This window comes from Gasterosteus aculeatus, chromosome 18, assembly GCF_964276395.1.
Source record: "Gasterosteus aculeatus chromosome 18, fGasAcu3.hap1.1, whole genome shotgun sequence".
NCBI lineage: Eukaryota > Metazoa > Chordata > Actinopteri > Perciformes > Gasterosteidae > Gasterosteus > Gasterosteus aculeatus.
In genome coordinates this window covers 2,333,074-2,357,452 of record NC_135706.1, presented here as the reverse complement: position 1 = coordinate 2,357,452, position 24,379 = coordinate 2,333,074, and the positions used below count along the sequence as shown (strand labels likewise).

General features: G+C 44.2%; 1 protein-coding gene across 26 annotated transcripts in view; it reads left to right on the top strand.

The window, feature by feature from the left end:
• The window catches only part of nrxn3b (neurexin 3b), a 210,734-nt gene that overhangs the window by 44,267 nt on the left and 142,088 nt on the right, over nucleotides 1-24,379 (top strand). For 9 of the 26 annotated variants that reach the window (XR_013453504.1, XR_013453506.1, XR_013453503.1 and 6 more), the window contains exons 5-8: nucleotides 11,624-11,925; nucleotides 13,290-13,334; nucleotides 14,947-15,108; nucleotides 23,768-24,206. Coding sequence is in view for 21 of the 26 variants with exons in the window: in XM_078094033.1 (XP_077950159.1) it covers nucleotides 11,624-11,925; nucleotides 13,290-13,334; nucleotides 14,947-15,108; nucleotides 23,768-24,206 (948 nt within the window). In the remaining 5 variants the exon portion in view is untranslated. The remainder of the gene's footprint in view (nucleotides 1-11,623; nucleotides 11,926-13,289; nucleotides 13,335-14,946; nucleotides 15,109-23,767; nucleotides 24,207-24,379) is intronic. The other 17 variants (XR_013453507.1, XR_013453505.1, XM_078094043.1 and 14 more) reach the window with 2 other exon arrangements.

Genomic DNA, 24,379 nt, shown 5'->3' with positions numbered 1-24,379 from the left:
TTATCCACTCACCCACATAATGAAATGGTGGACGAGTTATCTCATGTCCTTTGTGGCATCGCAGCCAATTAAAAGTCAGGGAAGCGGGGGTGCGGGGGGGTTATTGTGATGCTGGAAACCATTTGGGTAGACCTGATATGATGGGGTGCTCACATGCTTACCTAACAACAAGGAACAGGTTCAAGGTTGGTCGCCAAAAAGTCTCTCTTCTCTCTTCTTGATCGGGGTCGTGCAACCACACACATGCCTCCTCTTTTACTCCACCCACCTGGGCTTCATCAGACGTCCATATGGAGCAGCCGCTGGTGGAGCGCGGCAGCGATCTCCTCACCAGCTTCAACTGGTCCAACACACGTGCACACAGACATGGACATTAGACACTGGAGGGACGGCCTGCAGGGTGGAGCTGTCCACTCTGCTGTGCAGCCAGCTGTCACATAGCAATGCACGTTTTTATGTCACATATGTGTTTTGTTTGCTTTTTAGGAAAGGACTTGAACGTTACCAAAATTCTTACTATTCTTACTTTAATTCAAAACAGCGAATCCAAACTGGTTCAAAAATATAAATATATACTGATGTAAATGGTAAATGGACTGTACTTGTATATCTCCCTTCCAGTGTTCTGGCCACTCAAAGCTCTTTAAACCCACATGTCTTCATTCCCACTCGTACTTTTTTTTTGGGGGGGGGGGGTCCTATGCCAATGTGAGGGCTTCAGGACAGACGGTGTCCATGGGTACAGATTGTACAGGTTTAAGTGTCTTGCCCAAGGAAACAAAAATGTATTTTAATTTTAGGTAGACTTTTATGATAGAGATAGTTGTGTTGCAAGTCGCAGTGACATTACAGTTTTGCTTAAGCTAATTTATGTAATAAATGATTGCCTTTTGGGGTGAATTAGGACGTGCAACAGTAAAATGAGATTTCTAGAGAGTGAATTTGTTGATGTGTCCCTCAGCACAGTAGAAATATTGCATGAGGTGTTCAGTTGCGTGTTATCCATTTGTTTCTCCCTCCTTGTATTTTGAAGGGTCAGGGGAGCTCGGTGCAATGAAGAAGGGAGTGAGTGCGTAACAAGGGGAATGCTTTTCACAAAAAAGGCACCTTTTTCTGCATGTGAAAAAGCGAAGAGGAGGGAGATGGAGACTAGGGGAAGACCAAGGTAGATTTGAGAAGCTGAACATCATGCATTCAGTTCACCTGAGCTTTTACAAAAATACCAGTGCCTCTACCTCTGAATCTGGGCTCCAGTGTACATTTCTCCCTCTCTGTTTGATTCTCACTCGTCCTCTCAGTATGATGATTTATCCCTTCATCTCCAGGGTGTCATTGAAGAGAGCCGCTCCAGACTAATAACCGTTGCCGAGATGGAGAGGGGATACGGTTATTGACTTCTAAACCAGATGTCAGTCTGGCAGTATGTTTGTTGCATATATCGTACCTGTGTACATTTTAGATCTTTAGTGGGTATTTTACATTCTCGTGTATGTCATCTGATTTCTCTGTGTCGTATGGACTAGACAAGGTACCACGGTAACCGTTATGTTGGCTGTTTGAATCACGGCTGCTCCTTGTCCGTGTTGAAGTGTCCTTGAGCAAGACACCTAACCCCGAACTGCTCCCTGACGCCTTTACGGCAGCACATCGTTTCCGCTGTGTGGGTTGGATGGAAAATTAATAAAGAATACTTTCTTCTTCTTCATTCAACTCTCGTGTGTCTTTTCATCACAGGGATGTTGTTCTGTCAGTTAGGAACGTCAGAGGTCAGGAAACAGTAGTCATATTCTGTCGCTTATTTCAAGCTGAGAATACTTTTGCAAGTTGGATGCACCATCTTGCACGTTGCAGACTCTTGCTGCAGGGGGAAGCCCTTGCCGTTCCACTCACCAGTCTTTGGTGCTACCCTGGCCAGCTGGGATTAGCATCGTTATAGTAACAGTGGGTAGATATTGTTCCAAAAACAGTGAATACGATTTTCCTCAATGACAGAAATGCCTGTACCTCAACACGTCAGGATCAAATCATTTTGATTCTATTCAAACATAATTTGGAAAGCAGCATGTGCTCATGTGTACCACAGACATGCTAGCATTACCCGAGGGGGGAGGCATGATGGTCCCGATGATTCCATGAACCTGCACACACTTTAGTTGGTCCCTGCTTCTCCCTGAAGAGGCCGCGGTGGAGCCTCTCTGCTAATTTTAGAGAGCTGTGAGGCGAAGCTGAAGGCTTAAACCATCCCACATCCCCCTGGAGCTGTGCACACACTTTTCAAGAAAACATATGTTGCGAACAAGTGAATGGACAGGGATAGAATGCAGAATCCACAGTGAAAATGAAGGGGGGAGGGTGAGGGATGCGGTAGGGAGCGGGCATCCGTGCATGTCGGCCCCGGCCTCGAGCATCACTGTTACCGCCACGTGACAGAGTCCATGTGAGTGTGAGCTGTGTGACTGGTGTGGCTGGATGTCCCCAGATTAGCGCTCTGCCATTGATGTTTTCGGTGCTTTACATAGTGTTCCGGGTAGAGCACGTGTCTACACACTGAGGTAAGGTTACATATTAAACATGAAAGTATTACGTACGCAATTACAAACGCACAATACAATAGAAAATAAGAGCAGACATATTCAAAAAAGTGCACAAAATACGAAGTATATACAGTGTATCAGTGGCGGCCGGCCAAGAGAGGGGGGGTGGGGCGTCGCCCCACCTGAAGCGCCCCTCTTTAAAACCAAAAAGAAAGTGTTTTTCAAATATGGAATGTACACGGTAATGTTTGTAAAATATGATATCTGCTCAAAATATATGCTTTTCCTGCACGTCCCTCCCGCACTCCCGTCTTCATACGCGTTCTAGCTGCGCTAAGGTGCAAGCTCAAAAATGCCCTCAGAAGGCGGGTCTAAGAAGCACTTTATCCAATTGCAGATTTAATAATAAACGTGATTTAGCCAGTCGGCGTCCTTAATTAGACTCAACAATGGTTTTGCCCCAAGCTTGCGCGTTCTTGTCAAGGCTGGTATCAACAGGCGGATGACATTCAGGAGGAAAAGCACAGATTTTTATAGCAGACGAGATACATACTGATCACTATTTGGTATGTATCAGTATGTGTATATATATATATTTATATATATACCAATTATCCTGAATTGCCTGTGAAGGCGACAAAAATAAGACTCCCAAAGTGTTTTTTTTTACCTCTTTTCTCTATGGAATAAATATGAAATATTTAACTGCTAAGTAGTAATGAATTAATGAAGTACTACCTTCATTGTTTTGCATTAAATCAACCCGGATTGCTTGCTAAAATAATGTGATTGCCCTACCTAGAACATTTTCCCTCAGCCGCCACTGCAGTGTATGTGTATATGTGTAATATATATATATATAATAGTGTGTAAATATATTTAGTGAAACAGGGGCGAGATGGAAGTATGTACACTAGTGATCGTTTCTCTTATCTCTTGGAAGTTAAACATGGTTGCAAATGCCTGCACACACACACACACACACACACACACACACACACACACACACTCTTGCACGTGCAGAGCAAGAGTCACATATTGTTTTGGCTACAGGCTAAAACTGGTTTCAGCCGGATTTAAAGCTGCAGCGGCGGGTTTTCTCCTTCGTTTCGCTGAGTTCAGTGTGGAATATGTCTGCAGCTTCATCTCAAAGTCTCCTCTTCGATCCAAGACGTAACTGTTGTGCTCGGTTCCTACGTGTTGTCAGGAAAGGTCATCCGTCACCGCATGTCAAAGCAAGTCACAGACATTGGAAACAAAACTGCGCTTCACCTCAGCTTAAAAAACAGCCCTCGATGTGATTGGCTGATGAGAGGTGGTCCTAGTTGACGCCTGAGGGGGGGGGGGGTGCCTCTCGTTAACTGCCTTTGGCACCCTGCTCTTTGCCACCATCCAGATTACATTGGTTTAAAGGGCTCTTTCACTGTGAGTCATGTTTTTTTCATTGTCCCTTTTATGGCACCGCTGTTCCCCTTTTAACCCCTCGCCTTCCTGCACACAGCTAAATGTTCTGCCAGTACACGGGAGAGTAAGTTATAGAGGTAATAAATATTAGATGGCCTCCGCTTCGACTGGGAATGTGTGCTAATCTGTTTCAAGTGCAGGAGAGGGACCTCTGCTTCGAGTTTCATTGTGTCATTTTAAAGTTGAAAATATTATTTGATGCAAATTCAAAAAAAGGGGAAGCGTATTCACTTCACCGTTTTTTATTGAACTGGAGAGCTTGATGAAGTCCACTTATTCATTTTGGATTAATCTCCATCTTTTTTTCCCAACATGTGTCTTTTGTTATCCATGTTTTTTTGTTTTTAAATAGCATTTATTATTTATGATAGTGGTTTTGTTGCCTTGGGTACATGTTGGTTGTTCTGTGAGTGAGAACTTAGTGGTGAATGCTTTTCATGTTGACTTGTGTAAAGTATCTCCCATGTGGCATTACAAATTTAGAAACTGTGTCAACATAAGCAATAAACCTACCAAAGAAAGAAACAATATCTTTCAAAATAAAATAAAACTTCTTAATATGTATCCTCTCAGTACATCTTGGAAAAGTGACAATTATTGATTTTAAAATCTTAATGAAAATACCTATAATGTCCTAATCCTAATGTGTTCAAAAGGAAGTGTATTTTTTTAGCATCATTTTTGCAGATTGACACCAGGTGAAGCGCATTGAGGTGCAGGATAAAGGATTACTCGTAATCCCATAGGGGACATATTTTGTCCATTACTGAAAGTCACAATAACTGTAACATACAGCTTCATGCACCACGGCTCTGTCCACAGGCAGCGTGTGAACTGACACAGAGTGATGTGGGCAGTTGGAGGCATGGCTGTGCTTCTGACAGGAGAGATAATAGCCAATAAGGCAACGCCACTCTGGATGATTGACAGGCTCCGGGGAAGGCCCCGCCTGCCGGCGACCCTCGAGGTCGCCTCCGTTCATGTGCAAACACTATAGTTTATGCAAACGTGTGTATACAACAAGCACACACAGTCAAAATATGCACATTATTGACTGAATGCTGGCAGCCGATTGGTTGAAATAAATACATTTTCACTGACAGAAAACTCATTTTATGGTCAATTATAAAATGTGTCAGGGAGACGGAAGAAAAGGGATACGACAAAAACCAGATGCAGAGTGATGCAAGTCTACCAAGGCACTGCTCTGCAGGATGGCGGAGAATATGAAACCGATACAACGCTCCCTGCCGTCACTTCCCATTCTGACTCAGGATGGCGGGCTGATGCAATATCTGCCATTCTGGAGACACACCGTCAAAGATGGTTTGATTGTTGACGGAAATAATTCAGAGCGCCGATGACTCCATGATGTTATAATCCACAGTTCCTGCCTTTTTAAAACCGGATTCATTGACGCTGGCCTACAGTCACTCTGTCAATACGTGACAGCATGAATGCACAGAGCCTCCGACGATTCAGCGATGTCATCGAAAAGTTTCCTCCATTTGAGCAGTATTTGTTTTAAAAAGGTATTCTCGTACAGACAAGCCTCAGATATCAGGTTCTGACTTTAGAATCTATCATACAGTATTTTGGAGTCTTTCAAATTCTTCTTCATATTGCTTGACCGTGTAGCAATCAAAGTGATTTGAATGAATGAATAAAGCGAACGGGATGAATTCTCTTGAATCTCGATAAGGCTGACTAAAGCCCACCCCAAGCCGGCTCAATCATTTGAGCTAATGTAATAAATGGGGTCGATACACAGGTTCCAGCAATTTCCAGGACAAGCCATGCTCCTTGGTGGAGCAGGCTGTCCACCAATCACAGGGTTAGTAGTTCAATCCCCGGCCCCTCTTTCCACATGCGGTCTCGTCTTTAACAAGGCACTGAAAATCAAATGGCTTCATACTGAAGATTCACACATTACAGACAGTGTCCAATGGACAAGTAAAGGCCACTCAATAGTGGGACGAAAAAAGAAACAATGAGCTGCTTGGAATGAATTCTACACTCACAGCCTCACGGTAAGATGTCATGTAGACGGCAGTCCTGATTGCTTGATTAGCCAGCAGCCTTTCTAAGTCGGATGTTATTACGAGAGCAAATGGAAAGCTTGTGTAATTCTTGTCCATTGCAAGATTGGTTGAAAAGGCCACAGTTCCTTGTATGAACCGCACACAAATGTTGAGTGTTGATACGCCTCTTTAACATCAAAGCAAGTGAACGTGTTAAGGTGGAAACCCTAAATACAAGTATGAGTCTTAAAATCAGCAGGAAATGTCTCCTTCGAAAGCTCTTCATTGTCCACTATCCGTGATAGGATCAGACAACTCACACACATGTTTGGTGGAAATCAGTAATAGGAGTGCAGTCACCAAATCCATGCCCCCCCCATCCCTTCTATTCAAACTTCTGCCCGACCTCAGTGTTCGCTCTGCACAATTTCCCTAGTGGATAGGATTGGACCTCGGAAGCCTGCCCCATTCCTCAGACACCATCCACCTCGCCGTCATTCACCATCGCCGTTCACACAACCGGCAGCCAAATTTAAATCCTAGAGATTTAGAAATGATTGCAAATTCCCCTTCGAACTTTTCACAGTACCTTATAAAGGGCGCAATGTGAATAATGTCCTTATTATGGCAGCATGGGTTGCACTATAGGAAAGTCAGGAGATAATCACAATTATTGAAACTAGTTGTCTCTTCTAATTTTCTCAGCAATCAAGTGAATTCATAATCAACACTCTCTATACGCTTTATTTAGAATTGGATGTAATAGCATTGACGCCACTGACAAAGATTTGTTTGGCTGGTTGTTTTTTAGCTGCTTGCCATGTATGGCAAAAAAGACCAAAAAAGCCGGGTTCAGTGAAGCGTTAACACGCAAACGATGCTTCACTGTAGCCGTAGTGGTGTCGCTGTGAAGAGCTTTTAGAGTGTTTGTCTTAACAACGCTTCGCCGCGTTCACTCATGATTACACGCCCCTCTCATTGCGCCCCCTACGCCAGATACGGGCAACGAGGCTGACTGAAAAAAAGATTTAACGGTGATAAAAAAAATCAAAAAATTAAAAATATAAGATTTTAAATAATAAAAAAATCTGCAACCCAAAAATATAATACAGCGAATATCAAAAAATATATATAAGTGAAGAATGAAAGAAAATTAAAGAATGGAGGAAAAACTATATTCAACCCAAAAATACTTTTTGTCCACTTAATTTTATTTTGAATTCAGTGTTTTATATTTCAATGTTCACGACCAACACTTTCAGTTTCACATTTGTTTTTCAAATGAAGAAAACCTTCGGCCTGGATGTGGCTCAATACGCCTCATTCCTCATAATCAGCATGTGCTTAAGTGACGAGTGTCGTGTGTTGCTGTTCTGTGGGGGGAACGGGGAGAAAAAGAGGGTGGGCTTCGGTGTGCTAAGTGCTGAGTCTCAGTAAAAAGGTTCATCGGGGCTGGAGTCGTGAGCCACAGTCTCACCTTGTTTTACTTCTGTCTCTTTCTCCGTCCGTCTGCTTCTCCTGTTGTCTTTCTGTCTCTCAGTCTCTCTCTGCTTTTATTTTGCCCGTGTCTTCCCTTTCTCTGTTTCCCTCGCAGCCTCGTCTTCTATCTCTGGCTTCCTTTTGTTCCAGACTCTCGCATCCTCTGTGTCACTTCTGTTTATGTTTATCTATCTCTGTAGTCTCTCTATTTGTCACTCTTCCCTTCTTTGTCTCGGCTTCTTTGTCGTCTGCAAGCAGAGACAATCGCAGACACGTTGTCCGCCGCTGCTCTGCCAGGAAAGACAAGATGCCCTTCAACTTCTCGGATATGTCATGTGACATCATGAGAGTTGTCATGAATAGAACACACATTTAGACATCATACATATATAATATATATATATACATATATATATATATATATATATATCAGGGCTATCAAAATGAACACGTTAAGCTATGCGATTAATGTGGCCAAGATTAATGCGATAAAATATTTTTGTTTTTATTCACTTCTATTTTTCTGGACAGCAGTCGCTGGTTCAAGATGTTCCACCTGGTGGAATTCTCTCTTGGTGATGATCAAATGTGTGTAATTTTGTGTTAAAATAGAGTAAAAACAACAGTGTCTGTCTAGAAAAAAATACTTGCTAATTTGTACAATTTTAATCTTGATTAATGCATTTTCAAGTGTAAGATGAATGTTAACAGCCCCATATATTTCTCTATCTACATATATACGTATGTATGCCTGTCTGACAGTGTTGCCTGTCTTTTAAAGCAGGGGTCTTCAACGTTTTTCAGGCCAAGGACCCCCAAACTGATGGCGAGTCGGAGCAGGGACCCCCTATTTTTGTCCGCCATCTTTTATTTTTGAGCTTTGCGCTTTGACGTGAGCATGAACGTGATCTGCTGTCGTATCAGCATTAAAGGAGCTGTGACTGAACCGGTGCTTGAGAGCTGCTGTGGGAAGCTGGATGTGTGTTTTGCGTACTGAAAGATGACGTCTTCTCCATTAATTTATCCATTCGCCACAATATGTTGGATTTATGTTAATGTGTAACAATAAAGAAGACAAGAAATACGATTCTGATTCTGAAGACATTTAAATTTGTGGAAAAAAATTGTCTTAACCAACAATTTCGGACCCCCTGTTGAAGACCTCTGTTTTAAAGAGACACATCAGCCGTTGCCCTCCTAATGTTCTTGACATGTGATCGCCCCCCGTGGAGCTTTAAGCTGCAGAGCTGCATGGTTCTATTTGGCCGCGTGTCAGGAAGCAGTGAAGCGCACTGCTCCTGTTGGGCTGCGTCAGGCTATCTGTGCTGCTTGAACTTTTATTAGCGAATGATGCTAATTTTGCACCGAGAGGAAGGATGTGATATGGATATGAGTTAGGCATGGCTTTTCTGATCCTCATAAGCGCATTGTGTGGGATGACACCACCACCTTGGATGACTTTGGTTCCTGATGGTTTCTCGCAGAGCACAATAGCTAAAAGCAGAAGTTACCTTTCTATGTTTAGGTCTGGAACATCAGGCTTGTTTACTTTCAAATGTAGTGCAAACATGCAGTTGAAGCATGAATTGAGCTCACTCAACCAGAGAAGTCTCCTTGTGACCGGTGTTGGTTTGAGCAGCCGAGCTATGGTTCCGTCTGCAGTGAGCTCATTGGCTTTTCCGTCGTACAGCTCGAGCATCTTCAGCTGAAGTTGTTGTTTTGGCACAAAAGTCACACCGCCTCCAGTTTTTAATCCCGTCATTTAGCTCATCTGATTTCCCTTTCGCGTGCCTGAAGCATTTGGCCTCCCGCAGTGATGAGGGGCAGTGGGACACCCTGTGCTCATCTCGGGGAGGTTGAAGGTTGAGGACCGGAGCTCTGTGAGGTGAGAGCGCTCTCGTCTCCGATGCCCTTGGGATCAGACTTGGGAAGCGTATCAGGCGGCGTTGGTGTGTTCGCCGAAGGGGAGCGGAGAGGAATGGCAGATGATAATGAAGGAAAAAATTGCTTCCATTGGATTTTGAAATCGAAACCCCAGTGCATAAGGCAAGCTGCACACGGACGGAATAATGATGACTTCGGCGAAAATAAGCGAAAATGACCCTGCTCTTTGATCGATTAGAAGGCCACTGATCCATACAGAACATGTCTCAACAGCCAATGCATTTCCTCTGCTTTTTATGGATTCTTATGCACTTACCTCCGGTTTAATATCGCTGAGATAAACACATATTACTTTATAGCAATTTGCTCTCTCTATTATTCATAGCAACAATGTTTTATTGAAAGTCTTCCTCGGCTCCACGACAACTTGGTGTATAAATGATTTTAATGAATACAAATACAGGGAGTCTAACACACGATAGGCTGAGAGCCTTTTATTCCAGTATACTCACTTAGTAGAGAAATTCATGGGAAAGTAGAGAAGCTGGAAGCAAGGAAAATGTGGTAATATAGCAACCCAATATTTCTTTATCTACTAAAAGGGGAAATTATTCTAAGAACCAACTGTCCCACTCCACAAGATTGGTGCTCGATCCCTCCCCGAATCCCGTCGCACCCCGTCCCCGTCTCCTTGGCCGGGCAGCGGACGGACTTCCGAGCGTTGGCCAGCGTAGCTCTTAAGTCTTTCCTCTCGCTCTGTCTGGTTGGATGCGAGAAAGCGTTTGCGAGCGATTGTGTGAAAGTCTGCTGCACTTAAGCACTCGTTCCCTGTACTCCCTTCTGGCTGATGACTGCATCTCCCGTCATAAACCATAAGTGCTCCGGTAAATGAAAGGCCAACATTAGGCCGAATGTTGGCTGTCATCTATATGCTAACATGCTCACCGTGACAATGCAAACTACTAAGGCTCAGCGTGGGGATCTTTTTTAAGATGTTCCATGTCTTAAAATAGACTAAGCATTTGCCAATTAGCACAAAAATGACAAAGGCTGATAGGAATATCAACTATGTATTTATTCTCCTTTGTAAGCTGTGTGGGTCTGTCCCAGTGGTATTAATGTGTTGCTATTTATTCCCCTGGTACATGGAGGAGGGCTTTCGCGGGGCTTTCATTGCCCCCCATGCTGTTTCCTCTTGACTCGTTGCTGCCGAGGGGGGAGAATGTTTCCGCGGCCCAGCAATCGCCGGCCAATCAGCCTTCAGCACCATCTTTCTTTTTTCTCTCTGAACGTTCTCTATCTCGTTTTTCCCCTTTTTCTGTATCTGTATGTTTCACTGCTGCCTGATGTTTCCATGTAGCTTGATCCAAAACCACAAACGTGCAGCTCGTATAACTCCCTCGCTTCTGTTTTTTTTTCTTTTCGTTTCCACGACTTCTGAGCACCATAAAGAAAATTCGGGACACAAAGGAAATGAAATGTCACGCTGAAAAATGTGAAATATTTCTGTTATTAACTGCCATGGTGCTTAGTGAGCTTGGTATGTTGTCAGGGCTTTTCCTCAAGGTTGTAATTTGTGAAAGGTGTTTCCTTGAACACCGTGAACTTGGAGGAAGAATCCAGCCTGGAGTCGATGGTGCCGTAGCTTGTTTAACACACGCTGTAATCCAGTCGACAGTGAGCATGACCTTGTCTCTAATAGCTTAACCTGGACCCGAACACTACTCCGCTCATCTACTTCTTCTTTGTGGGAGTCTTCACGTTCTCTTTTTGCTCCCTTAGTCTTCCTCTGTCCCCCCCAGAAAGTCACTTTGGAGAGAGATAAAACTGTAAAATCAGGCTAAGTTTGATTAATGCGCACCATTAGCAGGGAATAGTTTTCCATCATAAGTAACCTGTCTGTCTGGAGGCTGTATGCGAAAGCAAAACCCACGGCCGGACAGATAGGATTTGAGGATTGGGATTTTCAAAACTGCGATTACGGTGAGCAGTGCATTTTGTTTGTGCTTGTTGTCACATTCTCTGCAGCATCCAGTGAGTCTCATATTAACTGATGTTGCTTCATGACTGATGAACTGGTTTCATATTTTTAATTATGCGTTAATGAATGTGAAAATGACTTGTGGACTCTCCTCGTCATGCATATTTGAATCGTTATTCCTCATGTGGTAAATGTGAATTTGTGACAATGTGACACTTGCCTTCCACCGATCCTAAATCAAACATTTACTGTGGTTTCAGCGAGGGAGGAGAACGTGGCCACCTTCCGGGGCTCGGAGTACTTCTGCTACGACCTGTCGCAGAACCCCATTCAGAGCAGCAGCGACGAGATCACGCTGTCCTTCAAGACCTGGCAGCGTAACGGCCTCCTGCTGCACACGGGCAAATCCGCAGACTACGTCAACCTGGCGCTGAAAGACGGGGCCGTCTCCCTCGTCATCAATCTGGGCTCCGGGGCCTTTGAGGCCATCGTGGAGCCGGTCAATGGAAAGTTCAACGACAACGCCTGGCACGACATCAAAGTGACTCGCAACCTGAGACAGGTAATCGTGGGCAGCAGTGATGGACGGGGTTTGGAGAGCGGTGCACTTTTTCTCACTTTCGATAACCTGCTTCCAGGAGCTTTTGAGAGAGCGCCGGCGTTAACAATGTCACCCTTTTCTGATTGGTTGCCATTTCATCGCCACACTCCAGCTACAATATTGAGATGGATCTCATTTTGCTTTCGGTTGTCTTTGATTTTGCATCATTGTTGAATTTTCTGTTCATGTTAATATATTGTAGGAAGAAGCAGCGCCCAGCAGTCCTGTCGTGTGATTGATAGCTAAGTCAGGGTCTGTTCCTCCGGGCATTTTCCTCTGTCCAGTTTATTGACGTTTTGAACTTGAGATCCATGTGTCCTGAAATGAAAGTGAGCTGATCATTTTTATTTTACTTCACTCTCCCCTCAGCTGACACCGCTGTCACTACCTGCGCACTCTCAGAAGGAGTTTTTTAGTTCATGTGGTGAATATAGAGTCATTTTAAAGCCGGGCGAGCGTGTTTGCCATTAACGCAGTATTTATAGCGCAGATGATCAGGGTGCTTTATATACATACAAATATATTTCCACCAAATATGTGTGTGAGTTGTACCTGAGCGGGATTTGGTTTTTGACGGATATTGGTCAGGATGTGGGTTTTAGCTGGTGTGAGTGGGTGCTGTCTGCAGGAGGCTGTAGGGAGGGAGTGCAGACTAATGAGACTGTATGGAGGTGGGCCTGGCACTCGCTTCTTGTCTTGGTTGACCTTTTAGTTTGTCTGCAAGGTGAGACAGTATTTAGTGTTGCTCTCAGAGTAAGTGCTGATTTCCTGACCTTTGCTGACTGTAAGCTTTTGCCCCACAGGATAGCAAACATGTGTAGGGAGAATCCCAACAGGATAACACCGTTTAGTAGGTTAGAAGCTAAGAAGCAGGGGCTGTTTGTCTGCTTTTTATTCTGTCTTTTTACAGCGCTGTCCTTTCTACCAGTATCACTTTTCTTGCTCTTTGAAAGTCTTTGCTAGACTACGGGTGAAAAAAACACTACATGTCCTGTTGGGGTTGAAGTTGTCCTACACAAAATAAATGTGAAAGTCCCCGACTTGGTTACCGTACCTCTGTTGCTGTAGAAAATGTGTCCATAATGGCGAGCTGACTCTTTATTACTAGAGCCACATCTCAAATCTGACAAATCTTGTAGTATTTTTTTCACCCAAACACTAACTCATCCATGAAAAAGTAACCAATATCTAACCAACTAATGTACTAACTAACATCCTAATTCTTCATCGTTGTTTTTGTTTTTTTTGTTTTTTGTCCATCCTTATTAACAACCATTTTTGTTTACTATTCTTTTGATTTCCTTTCTTCCCCTTTTTCTGGAAAGCAATCAGGCATTGGACACGCTATGGTAAACAAACTACATTGTCTGGTAGATATCATTCTTATTGTCTTTTTTTTGGGTTTGCCGTGTGTCCCCTCCCCCTCTCTTCTTTTATTCGTTCTCTTTGAGTTCCATCCTAGACACTCTTATCAAAAAATGAGGAGATGGGTTTGTATTACCAAGGCAATTCTTTCTTCGCTTCTTCTTCTGACCCGCCAACAACCTCCTTCTTTACCCCACAATCCCACATCTTTTTTTTTTTCACTTTGGCGTTTACGTTTTTCTCTGTTTCTTCCACATAACTGCAGATTTACAACAACTAAAAGCAAACTCTTTGCCTTTGTCAAGGCAACTTACTTTTTATTAATTTTTTTTTTTTTTTCACACAAAAAGTCCCCATTTTTTGTGAGGACTGTCGTCCAGAACTGACAGAAGCTTTCCACAATTCCAAAGATGGTGACCTCGACACCGAACCCTAAAGGAGACCAAAAAATGGGAACCCTTAACCTTCATTGCGGGAGCTCTGACAGTTGTTTCCAACTCACTATGGCGCATGGCATGCCCACACCTCATATACCTCTCATCTCCCAAACTCATATATCCTCACCCCTGCCACCCAAAAATAACCACTAACACTCTAATTCACTCACGTCCCACCTGTCAGCTTCTCGCTCACTGCCCCCACCCCCTCCCCCATGTGTGTGTTTGTAGCATGCTGGTGAAAGTAGTGTTGGTGTGTTGTGGCTAACCCTGATCACCCAATCCCCCGGACCCATACACAAAACCTTTCTAAGAATAAGCATACTGATGAGAGTATCGGTCTCAGTCTGTGAACGAAAATGCAACTGACAGCTGAGCTAGACCTGATCGTAGATCAGCATCAGCTATTCCAAAAGTGGCTTTGAATATGGGTCCTGATTGTGCATGAGTCTCTGCACCCGTGTGGCCTGGTCCAGCTCTGAATGGCACCATTGATCCACTTTCTCCCGTACATGTCCAATTAAATGTGGTTGAGTTCGATCTGACAGTGATGACCGTGGTTTGCACATTGATGTGGTGTGGAAATCCTCCCTTTGTTTTGCACGTGTGTAGATAAATATGTAGATGTCTGCAAGAGAGGGGAGGATGTGAGACGGATGGTGTGAAAATGGGTGTGTGAAAATGTAAGGGCGAGTGTGGACATTTTGTGTGTGTGTGTGTGTGCGTGCGTGTGTGCGCTGACATGTATGTGTACTGTATATGTGTGTGTCTGCAGTTACCAGATAAATCCTGATACCTAAGACAAGTGCGATCAATTTGTCCTTGGTTTGAACATTGTACTAACCCTCCCCCAACCTAAAGATTCAGAACCAAACCTATGATCCATTCTCTTACCCCATCAAAGATAAAGAAAATATGCCTCTGTCATATTTTCTTTAGCTGTCCTGTGAATCCTATGGCAAAGATTCCTTTGACAAAATCCAAACGCTGTCTGGTCCAAAACAAACGCAACAAGGTACCAAAGGATTCTTTAAAGCAACCTACAGTGAGGGACCTAAAGACAAGCTCGAAGAACTCATTTCCAATGCAGACCAAGGAAGGAGGTGTGTTATGAGCACAGCACGCCATCGAGTCCCAGAGTGTAATGGCTTGGCTTCGGCTATGTGTTGCCCCTCAACAGGTGACTATCTCCGTTGATGGGATCCTCACCACCACCGGCTACACCCAGGAAGACTACACCATGCTGGGCTCAGATGATTTCTTCTACGTGGGTGGGAGCCCCAGCACCGCTGACCTGCCTGGATCTCCAGTTAGCAACAATTTCATGGGCTGCCTGCGAGAGGTAAGACGACGAATACATAGAAAAGTGCATTATCAATAAGTTGCTGAGTTTGCAGAGGAAGTATCATACAGTCAATATTCCATGGCTTATTGTAATGCATACGACTTGCTGTGGTTTGTGTGTGGGAAAATATCCCCAAATTGCATATGTCGCATGTAATTTGCTGTATCAGCTTGAACGCGCCTCCAATGAGCCACAATCTGAGAGAAGTATTTGCTCATGGTGAAAAAGCCTTGTTGTTTAGGGATATTTATGATGGATTGGCTGGCCCTCTGAGGTTTTGAGCAGAGGAAAAAATAAGATACTAAATGCCCCGTTATTTAGATTTTGCTCACCATTAGTGACCGTGGAACAGTACTGATAATAAAGGGAGGACCGGTGGCTCCTCGGAGCTGTAAAAGAGTCTGCATTAATTTCTGCAGCTTAGCAATAGTCTCCGGAGTAGAATAACGCTTTTATTTGTATGCTTATTTAGAAGCTGAAGTATGGAACGATGCTTTAATTGCAATGTAATTAAAGCACGCTCACATTATATTCTCATGGTCGGGGTTTGGTGAATTGGAGAAATTCATTGGCATTGTTATGGGTTGGCTGAGACTCAAACAACTGATGGACAGGTGTCACTGTGTATGGTAGCTCTTGTTTGAATGGCTGTGAATGATGTCATGTCGCGTTAAAGAGCTTTGAGTGGTTAGAAGACGATTTTTTTAAATGATCCTTGTTGATCCAGGCGGGGCACCATTTTGTTGGGAACGGCAATGTGTTGGTTAATAACTAGTGTGAAATCAAATCATTGACATCAATAATTAATAATCCCTAAGCTAATTCACAAAATAAATAAATAACGGGGCAACACCCTAAAAAGGGACTAATAACCACACTATAAATCAAGTCTCATAATGGATTAGCAAGGAAAGGTTTGAGTTCGTACACTGGCTATGTTTCCAAGCAGCATTGCAGTACATATATGCACAAAGAAATCACAGAAAACTGCTCTTTCAAGTATAACAGGGTTTATTAACTTCCAACAATACTAATCTGACCAATACCATTTGAAATCAACAAAAGCTACTATATGGATTCCTAATATCTAAACAACAAATGAAAACATTCATTCCTGCATGTGGCGGGGACGGTGTTTCTGTGAGATAAGATGGGGAGAGCGGATGGGAGCTAGTGGGACGCTAAGCTACCGATCAATACATTACAGGTTCATTTAGCTGACGCTTTCATCCAAAGGGACTTACATTGCATTTTTAACCCATGGCTTTATACATTTTGCCCGGGGAGCAATTAGGGGTTAGGTATCTTTCTCAGGGACACTTCGACATGGGACATGGAACAACCAGGGCTCGAACCACCAACTAACTAGGTAGTTAAACCTGTCTGTAGATATGTGTGGAGGGACAGGTGTATCGGTTAGTATATTAGAAACCAAAAGAAAGAAGGAAAAACTCAAAGCAAGATCTTATTCGAAACAGTGAGGCACGATAGCGGTTTAACTTCATCACGCCACGTAGTTCATAAATATACAATCTCTCGTTAAACAATACAGTAAACATCAAAACAAAAATAACAACACATGCTAATCTAACTTCTGCCCAGACATACATGTAGCCTGACTGTGCGTTGGTGAGGTTTTCTGTGTTTCCTCCAGTCTCGTTTGACTCGGTGTCCGCTCGGCCCTTTGTTGCGGGGATCATGAGCGTTGGGTTTCATGCCAGTTGTATCCAAGGGGGTAGAAGATGTTTTCCTTCTCGGTCAGCTGCTTGGGCCGGAAATGAAGACTGGTGCAGCTGGACTTCTCTGGAGCAGCTAGAAAATGGTTTGGGTTGGAGAGACCGAAATCCTTAATCCTGTCCTCGACGCCAGCCGACTTGGAAAGTCGATGTGAGGAGGCTGTCTTCAGCCTCTCATCGCAACGCAAGTCGATTCGGAAAAATTGATCTGAGGGGATACTGCAGTCTCAACCTTGTACTGACCATCTTCAGTTTGGAAAGCTTGATTTGGGGGAGGGAAGGGGGGGGGGGGGGGGGGCAGGGGTTATGTCCTGCAGCAGCAATGCAATCGAAAGTTGGCTTCATGCAATGGTGGGAGCCCAACATTCTCCATGTGAAGGCACCTGTGGGCGTGTCTATTGGATCAGATATCAACCAAAGGAATGCCTCCTAATACATTGATCAGTGCCTTAACTTAACTTCTAACCACTACCCGAAAATGTGGGATGCACACAACAATCCACAAGGTTCTGATGGCATGTCTACATACAGTGCATTTTAACACTGATTTCAACAAAATGTTTCAATTGTTTAAAAAAAAGAGCAAACCCAATTGTTTGAATGCTTCAGACTGGGTTTTCTCCCTTCTCCTCCTGGATGTTTTCCCCTCCATCACAACCTGTGCCAACCTCAGTGTACCACCCCTTAATTTAGTCGAGTTAGCTTCCATCAGATCATTTTGTTTTAAGGTGACACACAAACACACACACACAGCAACGATTGGCATGAGATTAGTTTCATTGTTTGCATTGTTTTATGTTGAAACTGAGGGGGTCGCCCTTTCTCGGTGATAGACACAAATACATTGCATATATTTCTATGACCCAGGCATTCCTGTGCCCAGTTGCCCAAGGCTCCATGAATAAATAGAAGAGCTTCAGCTGCACTATGTGTCCCTGTGATCATTAACCTACAGATTTGCATCGTGGGAGGATTCGAAGATTTGTTAAGGCTTTTTCCTAAAGCTGGTAGTTATATTACTTTTTAGTTTGATAATTGCTAATCTGTGAAGACAGAATGATGAAAAAAATGATTTTGAAATAATTTGCATTTGGTCCCACCATTGAAGATCGTGGGGTTGTTTGGACATCTTCTTGTTCTGTAGCGTGATGCAGCTCATGTGCAATACTGCTTAGTGAAACTTTAAGGAGATAAATGGATGCACGTAAAGGGTTTTCACCAGGGGCCATATTCTTTCAGTATTATCCCCAAAAGTATGACTCATTTTGATGTGACTTGTACGTTTTAGGTGGACTGAATCATGGAGGTGATCTACTATGTGGTTGGGTAGTGGTAATGTTGTGCGATCCTCGATTCTTCATCAGATCTTGCTCCTTTAAGAAGGCATGGTGCCAGCTGCTACCCAGGACTATGCAAACTGCTCACGGCCGGCGGTGTGATTTGTTCCCCAAAACTTCTATTCGTTCAAAATATCTCTTTTGCTGTTGCTTGAAGCTCAGCTTGAAGTGTGCTTCTAAGCACTGGATGGTTTCTATTCACCTTCATGTCCTTCCAATGCACCATTGCCTCTCTCTTTCTCTCCTACACCATATTCATGCCTTCCCGCATCCTCCATCTTGTCCTTTGGATTCAAAATTGCCAGATAACAAGGGGATGATTCAGTTGTGTTAGGGCCGTTGCTCAGAGTGTCTCATTGTTTCTGTCTGTCTGTGTGTGTGTGTGTTTGTAATGTCTGGCTTGAACGCTTCAAACGGGAGCAGGAATGTTGGTGCACATTGGCCTCCGTTTTATCCGAGATTTAGAAAGTGCATCGGTTCGAGCTGAGGAAAAGGCTGATGCGTGAGTTGCTGCAGCGAGAGGATGCCTCCCTTCCTCCTCTGTCTGACAACAAAAGAGATGCCTCGTGCTGCCATCCTGACCCCGCTCTCGTTCAGTATCCACTGCACTCAAACGCCCCCGAAGGCTACGTGGCATGTTATGTCCTGCCTACGCGCATGTTCTGCCATGTGGGCTGCAGCGTGTCACGTGACGGAGGGCCAGTGGGCAGCCGTTCATTCTCTGGTCAACCCCCGCCCAACTCACGCCATCCAGCCCCGCCCACCGGTGTCACTGGGCACCCAGGGCAGCACTGGAGCTGTGCAGTGGCTCCTTGTGTCAGACTCGCTGGGGTATGGACTGTCGTCTCTATTGGGAGAGGCAGGGGGGGGGTGCATGCTGGAGGACGGTGATGAGTAACAAGCAGAGAAGTATATGAGGGTAAAAGGTAAGAGTATCCAAAGAAACAACAGCTACAGAATGTAGGAGAGGACCGGTGCAGTTGAGGTGAATGTCCGCGAGTAGGAGATAGAAAGAGAAGAATTACTGAAATGGACGGAGAGAATGATGAGTAAGTGAGAGGAAGAGGAGGGAGGGTGAGAGACTAACATTTGGCATTTGAGAGGGACTATGACGTCATCAGGTTCGTGTTAGTCACCAGTGTGTTCAGGCAAATCTTGTTTTCCCCTCCAATGCAAATGCAAATGTCACTCTGTCCTTATTAATGATCTGTCTTTTAATGTAATGTCCTCTTAGAGGACCAAAGTGATAGATGGGTAAAAACACGGGAAGCAAAACCAAGCGTTATACAACAAAAATTCACTCACCCCTACAATAACTGAAAAAAGTCGATTGGATATTTGCTGTCAAGGATTGAAACCTTGCTAGATTGTGAGGTAGGCTTTTTTTTTGGCCCCCTCTCCCAAAACGGCGTACGATGATAAAAAGTGTAGTAACTCTGGAACTACTTTGTTTATCTGGACGATTTCTTTTCTGTCAAGTTAAAGTCCAACCGAGAGAGTGAAGATCAGGAGGAACAACGAGAGACCAGAGATGCACCAACACAACTTGTGCCCAAGAGTGATCTGTGCTGTTTAGAGGTGTTTTGGTTTTTGAAAAATCCGAAGTAAATTATTTATCGATTTATTAAGTTGGTTGAGCCGCTGGTATTGCCACTGGCGGCAACACTATCAGCCACAACAGCTAACACCCAAACAAGCTAACGAGTTAGCTAGCGAGCGTTGAGGGACGACTGTAGTAACTACTGTCAACCAGCAGAGGGCAGAGCTCTCAACTTTTCAAAAAACCTTGGGGTGACATTTTGTCAGGGGGGGTTTGTCGGGGGTGACCATACGGCCGACGGCGGAGGTGGGGGGGGTGGGGGTGGGGACGCTACGGGGGGTGAACGCTACTACTGACCGTGAGGTTGAAGAGGAACCAACGCGGTGGGAGTGCCGAAATGAGTGACTGTCGCGCTCAATGCGGGACCCTTGAGAGCCCTGACAGGGCGTAAGAGAGTGGAGGGCTATAATAACGAGTATTGATTAAACTACAGAAGGAGAGTACATCAAAAATCGTTTGAGTACACACTCTTAAACAGCCGAGGGAGGCTCGATTGCAACTATTAGCAGTGGCTGTGCGCTATGAAAAGAAAGGGGGAGGAGTATTTTTTACGATGAAAGAACGCTATCTAGCGCGATTGGGGTAATGAAACTCGGGGCTCGGTCACGTGACGCGGCCCCTGTCCAGTCAGAGCTCTGTCCATTTTCACACCTCTTCCCTTTGTTCTCCAACATGGTGTACTAGCAGTCGATTGTGCAACAATGCAACACATGTATGTACTAAAAAGTTTAATGTTTAATGCTGTTACAATTTTTTCACATCATCCAGTGTAATAGTGGCATTCTTTGTGCTTTTAAATGTTGAGCACACAACCTGAATTCCAACACCTTCATTATAATGGGATGGAAAGTGTCAGCTGCAAATTGTTAAAAAACTAGAACCATCTACAAGCCTGCATGCTCTGAAAATCTATTTTTTATTCAGGGGAACCACTGATTACTACCACTAACAATAAATACTAATACGCGTTGCGGTCTTTGTTATGTGATTGCCAAAGTCAAATTCATTCCCAGTAATTATCACTGAATATTAAATTGTTTCCTTAGTGCTGTCGCACCAGTTCCCATTATATTTCCCACAATGCCATTGATCTGCCCTACAGAAGTATCCTATGTATGCATTTTCTGTCTCTGTGTGTGCGTTTGAAATACAGATCTCCTCTAAAAAGTTTTATGAGCACCTTTTTTGTGTGTCTCTCTCACTCCTCTTCAGTGGAATTACCCCTCCTCTTCATTAACATCATGAGCTGACAGCAGCTGTGGCTGGGTACTGATCTGAAGTAGATTAGGGGAGAGATTGTGTGTGTGTTTGTGTGTGTGTTTGTGTCTGTGTGGAGTTCTCACTTCAACCACCTGCCCTCCCCTCAGCCTTACCAGAGCCCAATCAATACACCATCTGAGCTTTATGGAGCCGTTCCAGTCCCTGTGCGTGCATTATGAATGGGCCCCATAAGGCGGCTGATAGGCTGAAGGATAACGTAGCAAAGCACCACCATGACGAAGAAAAAGAAGAGGTACATATAGCCGCGGCAGGCAGTTCCTCTTTTATGGCATCATTTGGATTCACGTATTGATCCGCCTGCAGCACAACAGACAAAATCATAATCCCAAAACAGATTGGGAGCTGCCGGTTGTGGGATTAGGATGTCCCAGAATAACATTTTACGGTGTGGGAGACTTTGTAGGGTTTTCTGCTGTCACGAAGACTAAGATAGGGATGAGTAAACAAACTGTATGACTGTGTAATGAAAACCCCTTTCATTACTTTGTGCACACACACACACACACACACACGCGCGCTCAGTGGATGTAATGTTTTATTAAATTGTTCTTTTAGTGTAGATGTTGAAGGCAGGGCCTGCTGTTAATAAAGCTATTATTAGTTCTGCTCTCTTTATATAGTTTTGTATAAATGGGGGTGAATTGTATGTTAAAATCACTTACCTCTCCAAGGAGTTCCCTTCAGCTCCATTTTATGGTTTCACATACCAATGTTGATTAGTAGACGGGATTAAAGATAACTACATTAGTAGTTTGAGTTGTATATTATATGTATTTTGTGAAGTATAACTACAAATAGAGATAATAGATATGAGTGATATTAGTATTTTACATGGTTTCTTCTGGCTAAAGGGTAAGTGTTCTGCAGGTAAGGGGCAGAACCACCAGAGTTATGGTCCTGCTCATTGACAGGGTGTATAAAGCTGCCAGGACCACATGCACGGGAGGAAACCAGCTGGGAATTAAAACAATTTGGCAGTAGGCATTCTCGGCAGTCATCACCTTTACAGCTTCCACTCTGCCACGTGCCACATGTGATAATTGTTGGTGAAATGAACACCTGGGGGCTTCGCTCTCGTGCTCTGTGTCAGTCATGTCTGAGAGGGCCATTGTAACAGACTAGAAGGGCCGACTGTTGAGGCTCTGATGGAGAATTTGTGTTTTGCCAAAATAATACCTGCAGTGTCTATATGGAGATATTCTTTCCATAGAGTTCTACTGAGAAGGACAGAGACTGCAGATGGAGCCTTTTAACTTTTTATGGCCTCGACGGCACCATTGTAAACTGCAAATAAGCCACATTTAAAGATCTAAAAGATCCCCTCTGATTCGTTCCGGGTAATATTCGGTTAGTTATTATGCCTGAGAGTAGTCTGAAGCTTTGAATACAAGCTATTTGTTTTTCAAAGACGTCTGTAATGGTGGTTACATCTAAGCATTCTGGCCTAGAGAAGCTGCAACATTTCTGAGGAATATCCTTTTTTTGTAATCCCATGTTCATGATTTCAAAGAAGCGCATATAAATGCCCAGTTGTTCACCTGTGCTGATTGACAATAATCAGAGACACAGACTCCCTTTGTCTGTCGGATGAGGCGACCGCTGACCATGAGAAACCCAAACATCTAAGCTGTCATGCGTACTCACTCCCACTCCGCCACTGCAGTAATGCCGCCGGCACTTGAGACGCCAACCCGGGATTTTGTCTGTGGAACAAATGATTAATTGATGCATCAAGAAAATAATCCACCTTGCTTGACAAGGTGTGTGCTAAAGATGTTGTTGTGTGTCCTCTTTGGGCTATTAAGTGTAGTCATTAACCGCTACAGACACACACAGGCATTTCTTGAAGGCCAGTGGCACATTTTGTCCTGACAGCATTTAATCATCCACACCACTCCCTCTTTTCCTCTCTATTTGCTGCCTGACATATTTTCTTTCTCATGAAGTTTCCCTCTCCTCTGCTGCCCTTATTCCCACCAGCTCGTCTTTAACTCTATCACTCTCTTCCTCCTCCCGTCAGTCCTCCGCGGTACTCGGATCCCCTGTGTTGATTTACTGTCAAATCTTCCAGGATTATCGGTAATCCCACAGCAGTAGAGTCTGTTTGCTGACAGCTGTGCTCCCTTTAACAGTGTTGCTGTTTCCTTCGCACACACAGCCCCGTATTCCGGAAAGCAGAAATAAATAAACATACACTTTCCGCCTCAAGGGATTCCAATTGACAACATTCTATTTTCTTCTTCTGTGATGTTTCGTTGTATTTGGCTGTCATGTGGGGCTGCTTTCTACTTCTGTTGGAGCACATTTACTGTCATTGAATCGCTCCAACAAAGAGTTGATTTGCACAGGGCCACAGGGACAGCCTTGTTCACCACGACTGCTGTTTTTGAACATTGCAGGAAATGACTCTCTGATAATTCAGTCACCACTTATCAGACTGCACCGCTCATTTGGCAGGTCTTGTATTTACCGAAAATACAGCGTTGCATTTGTATACAATCTCCTTTTCATCTAGGAGAAAATTGGAGTTTGAATAGACAATGAGAAACAAATTGATCCACAGACGCCTAAGAAGGTGGTACTTTCATAGATTCAGTTGTCCGTGAATGTGCAACTACCGCGCTGGCAAGTCACAGTGAAGAAACCTGATGAAAAGACACAAATCTCACGGAGGTCATCATCATCTGTCATGTCTTTCTCAGGTGGTGTACAAGAACAATGACATCAGGCTAGAGCTGTCTCGCCTCGCCCGCATCGTAGACCCCAAGATGAAACTCCAAGGCGACGTGGTCTTCAAGTGTGAAAACGTTCCAACCCTCGACCCGATCAACTTCGAGACGCCAGACTCCTACCTGGCCTTGCCGAAATGGAACACCAAACGCGTGGGTTCCATTTCGTTTGATTTCCGCACGTCCGAACCCAATGGCTTGATACTCTTCACCCACGGCAAGCCCCAGGACCGGAGGGACCCAAAGGGCCAGAAGAACAACAAGGTGGACTTCTTTGCGGTGGAGCTGCTGGATGGAGGGCTGTACCTGCTGCTGGACATGGGGTCCGGCACCATCAAGGTCAAGGCCACACAGGCTAAGGTCAATGACGGCGTCTGGCACCACGTGGACATCCAGAGGGATGGTCGCTCAGGTAAGGATGGGCACGAAATACAAATCTGACCTTTTTGTTTTCATTTTGATGTAGTCTTCACAGAAACTTCACTGACAAATAAGTACTTTGGTGACACAATAGTAGAAATACGAAGTTCATTTCTGTTCATGGTCCCTGTCTAAACTGTGCACAGGGCTCCCGTTATGTCATTG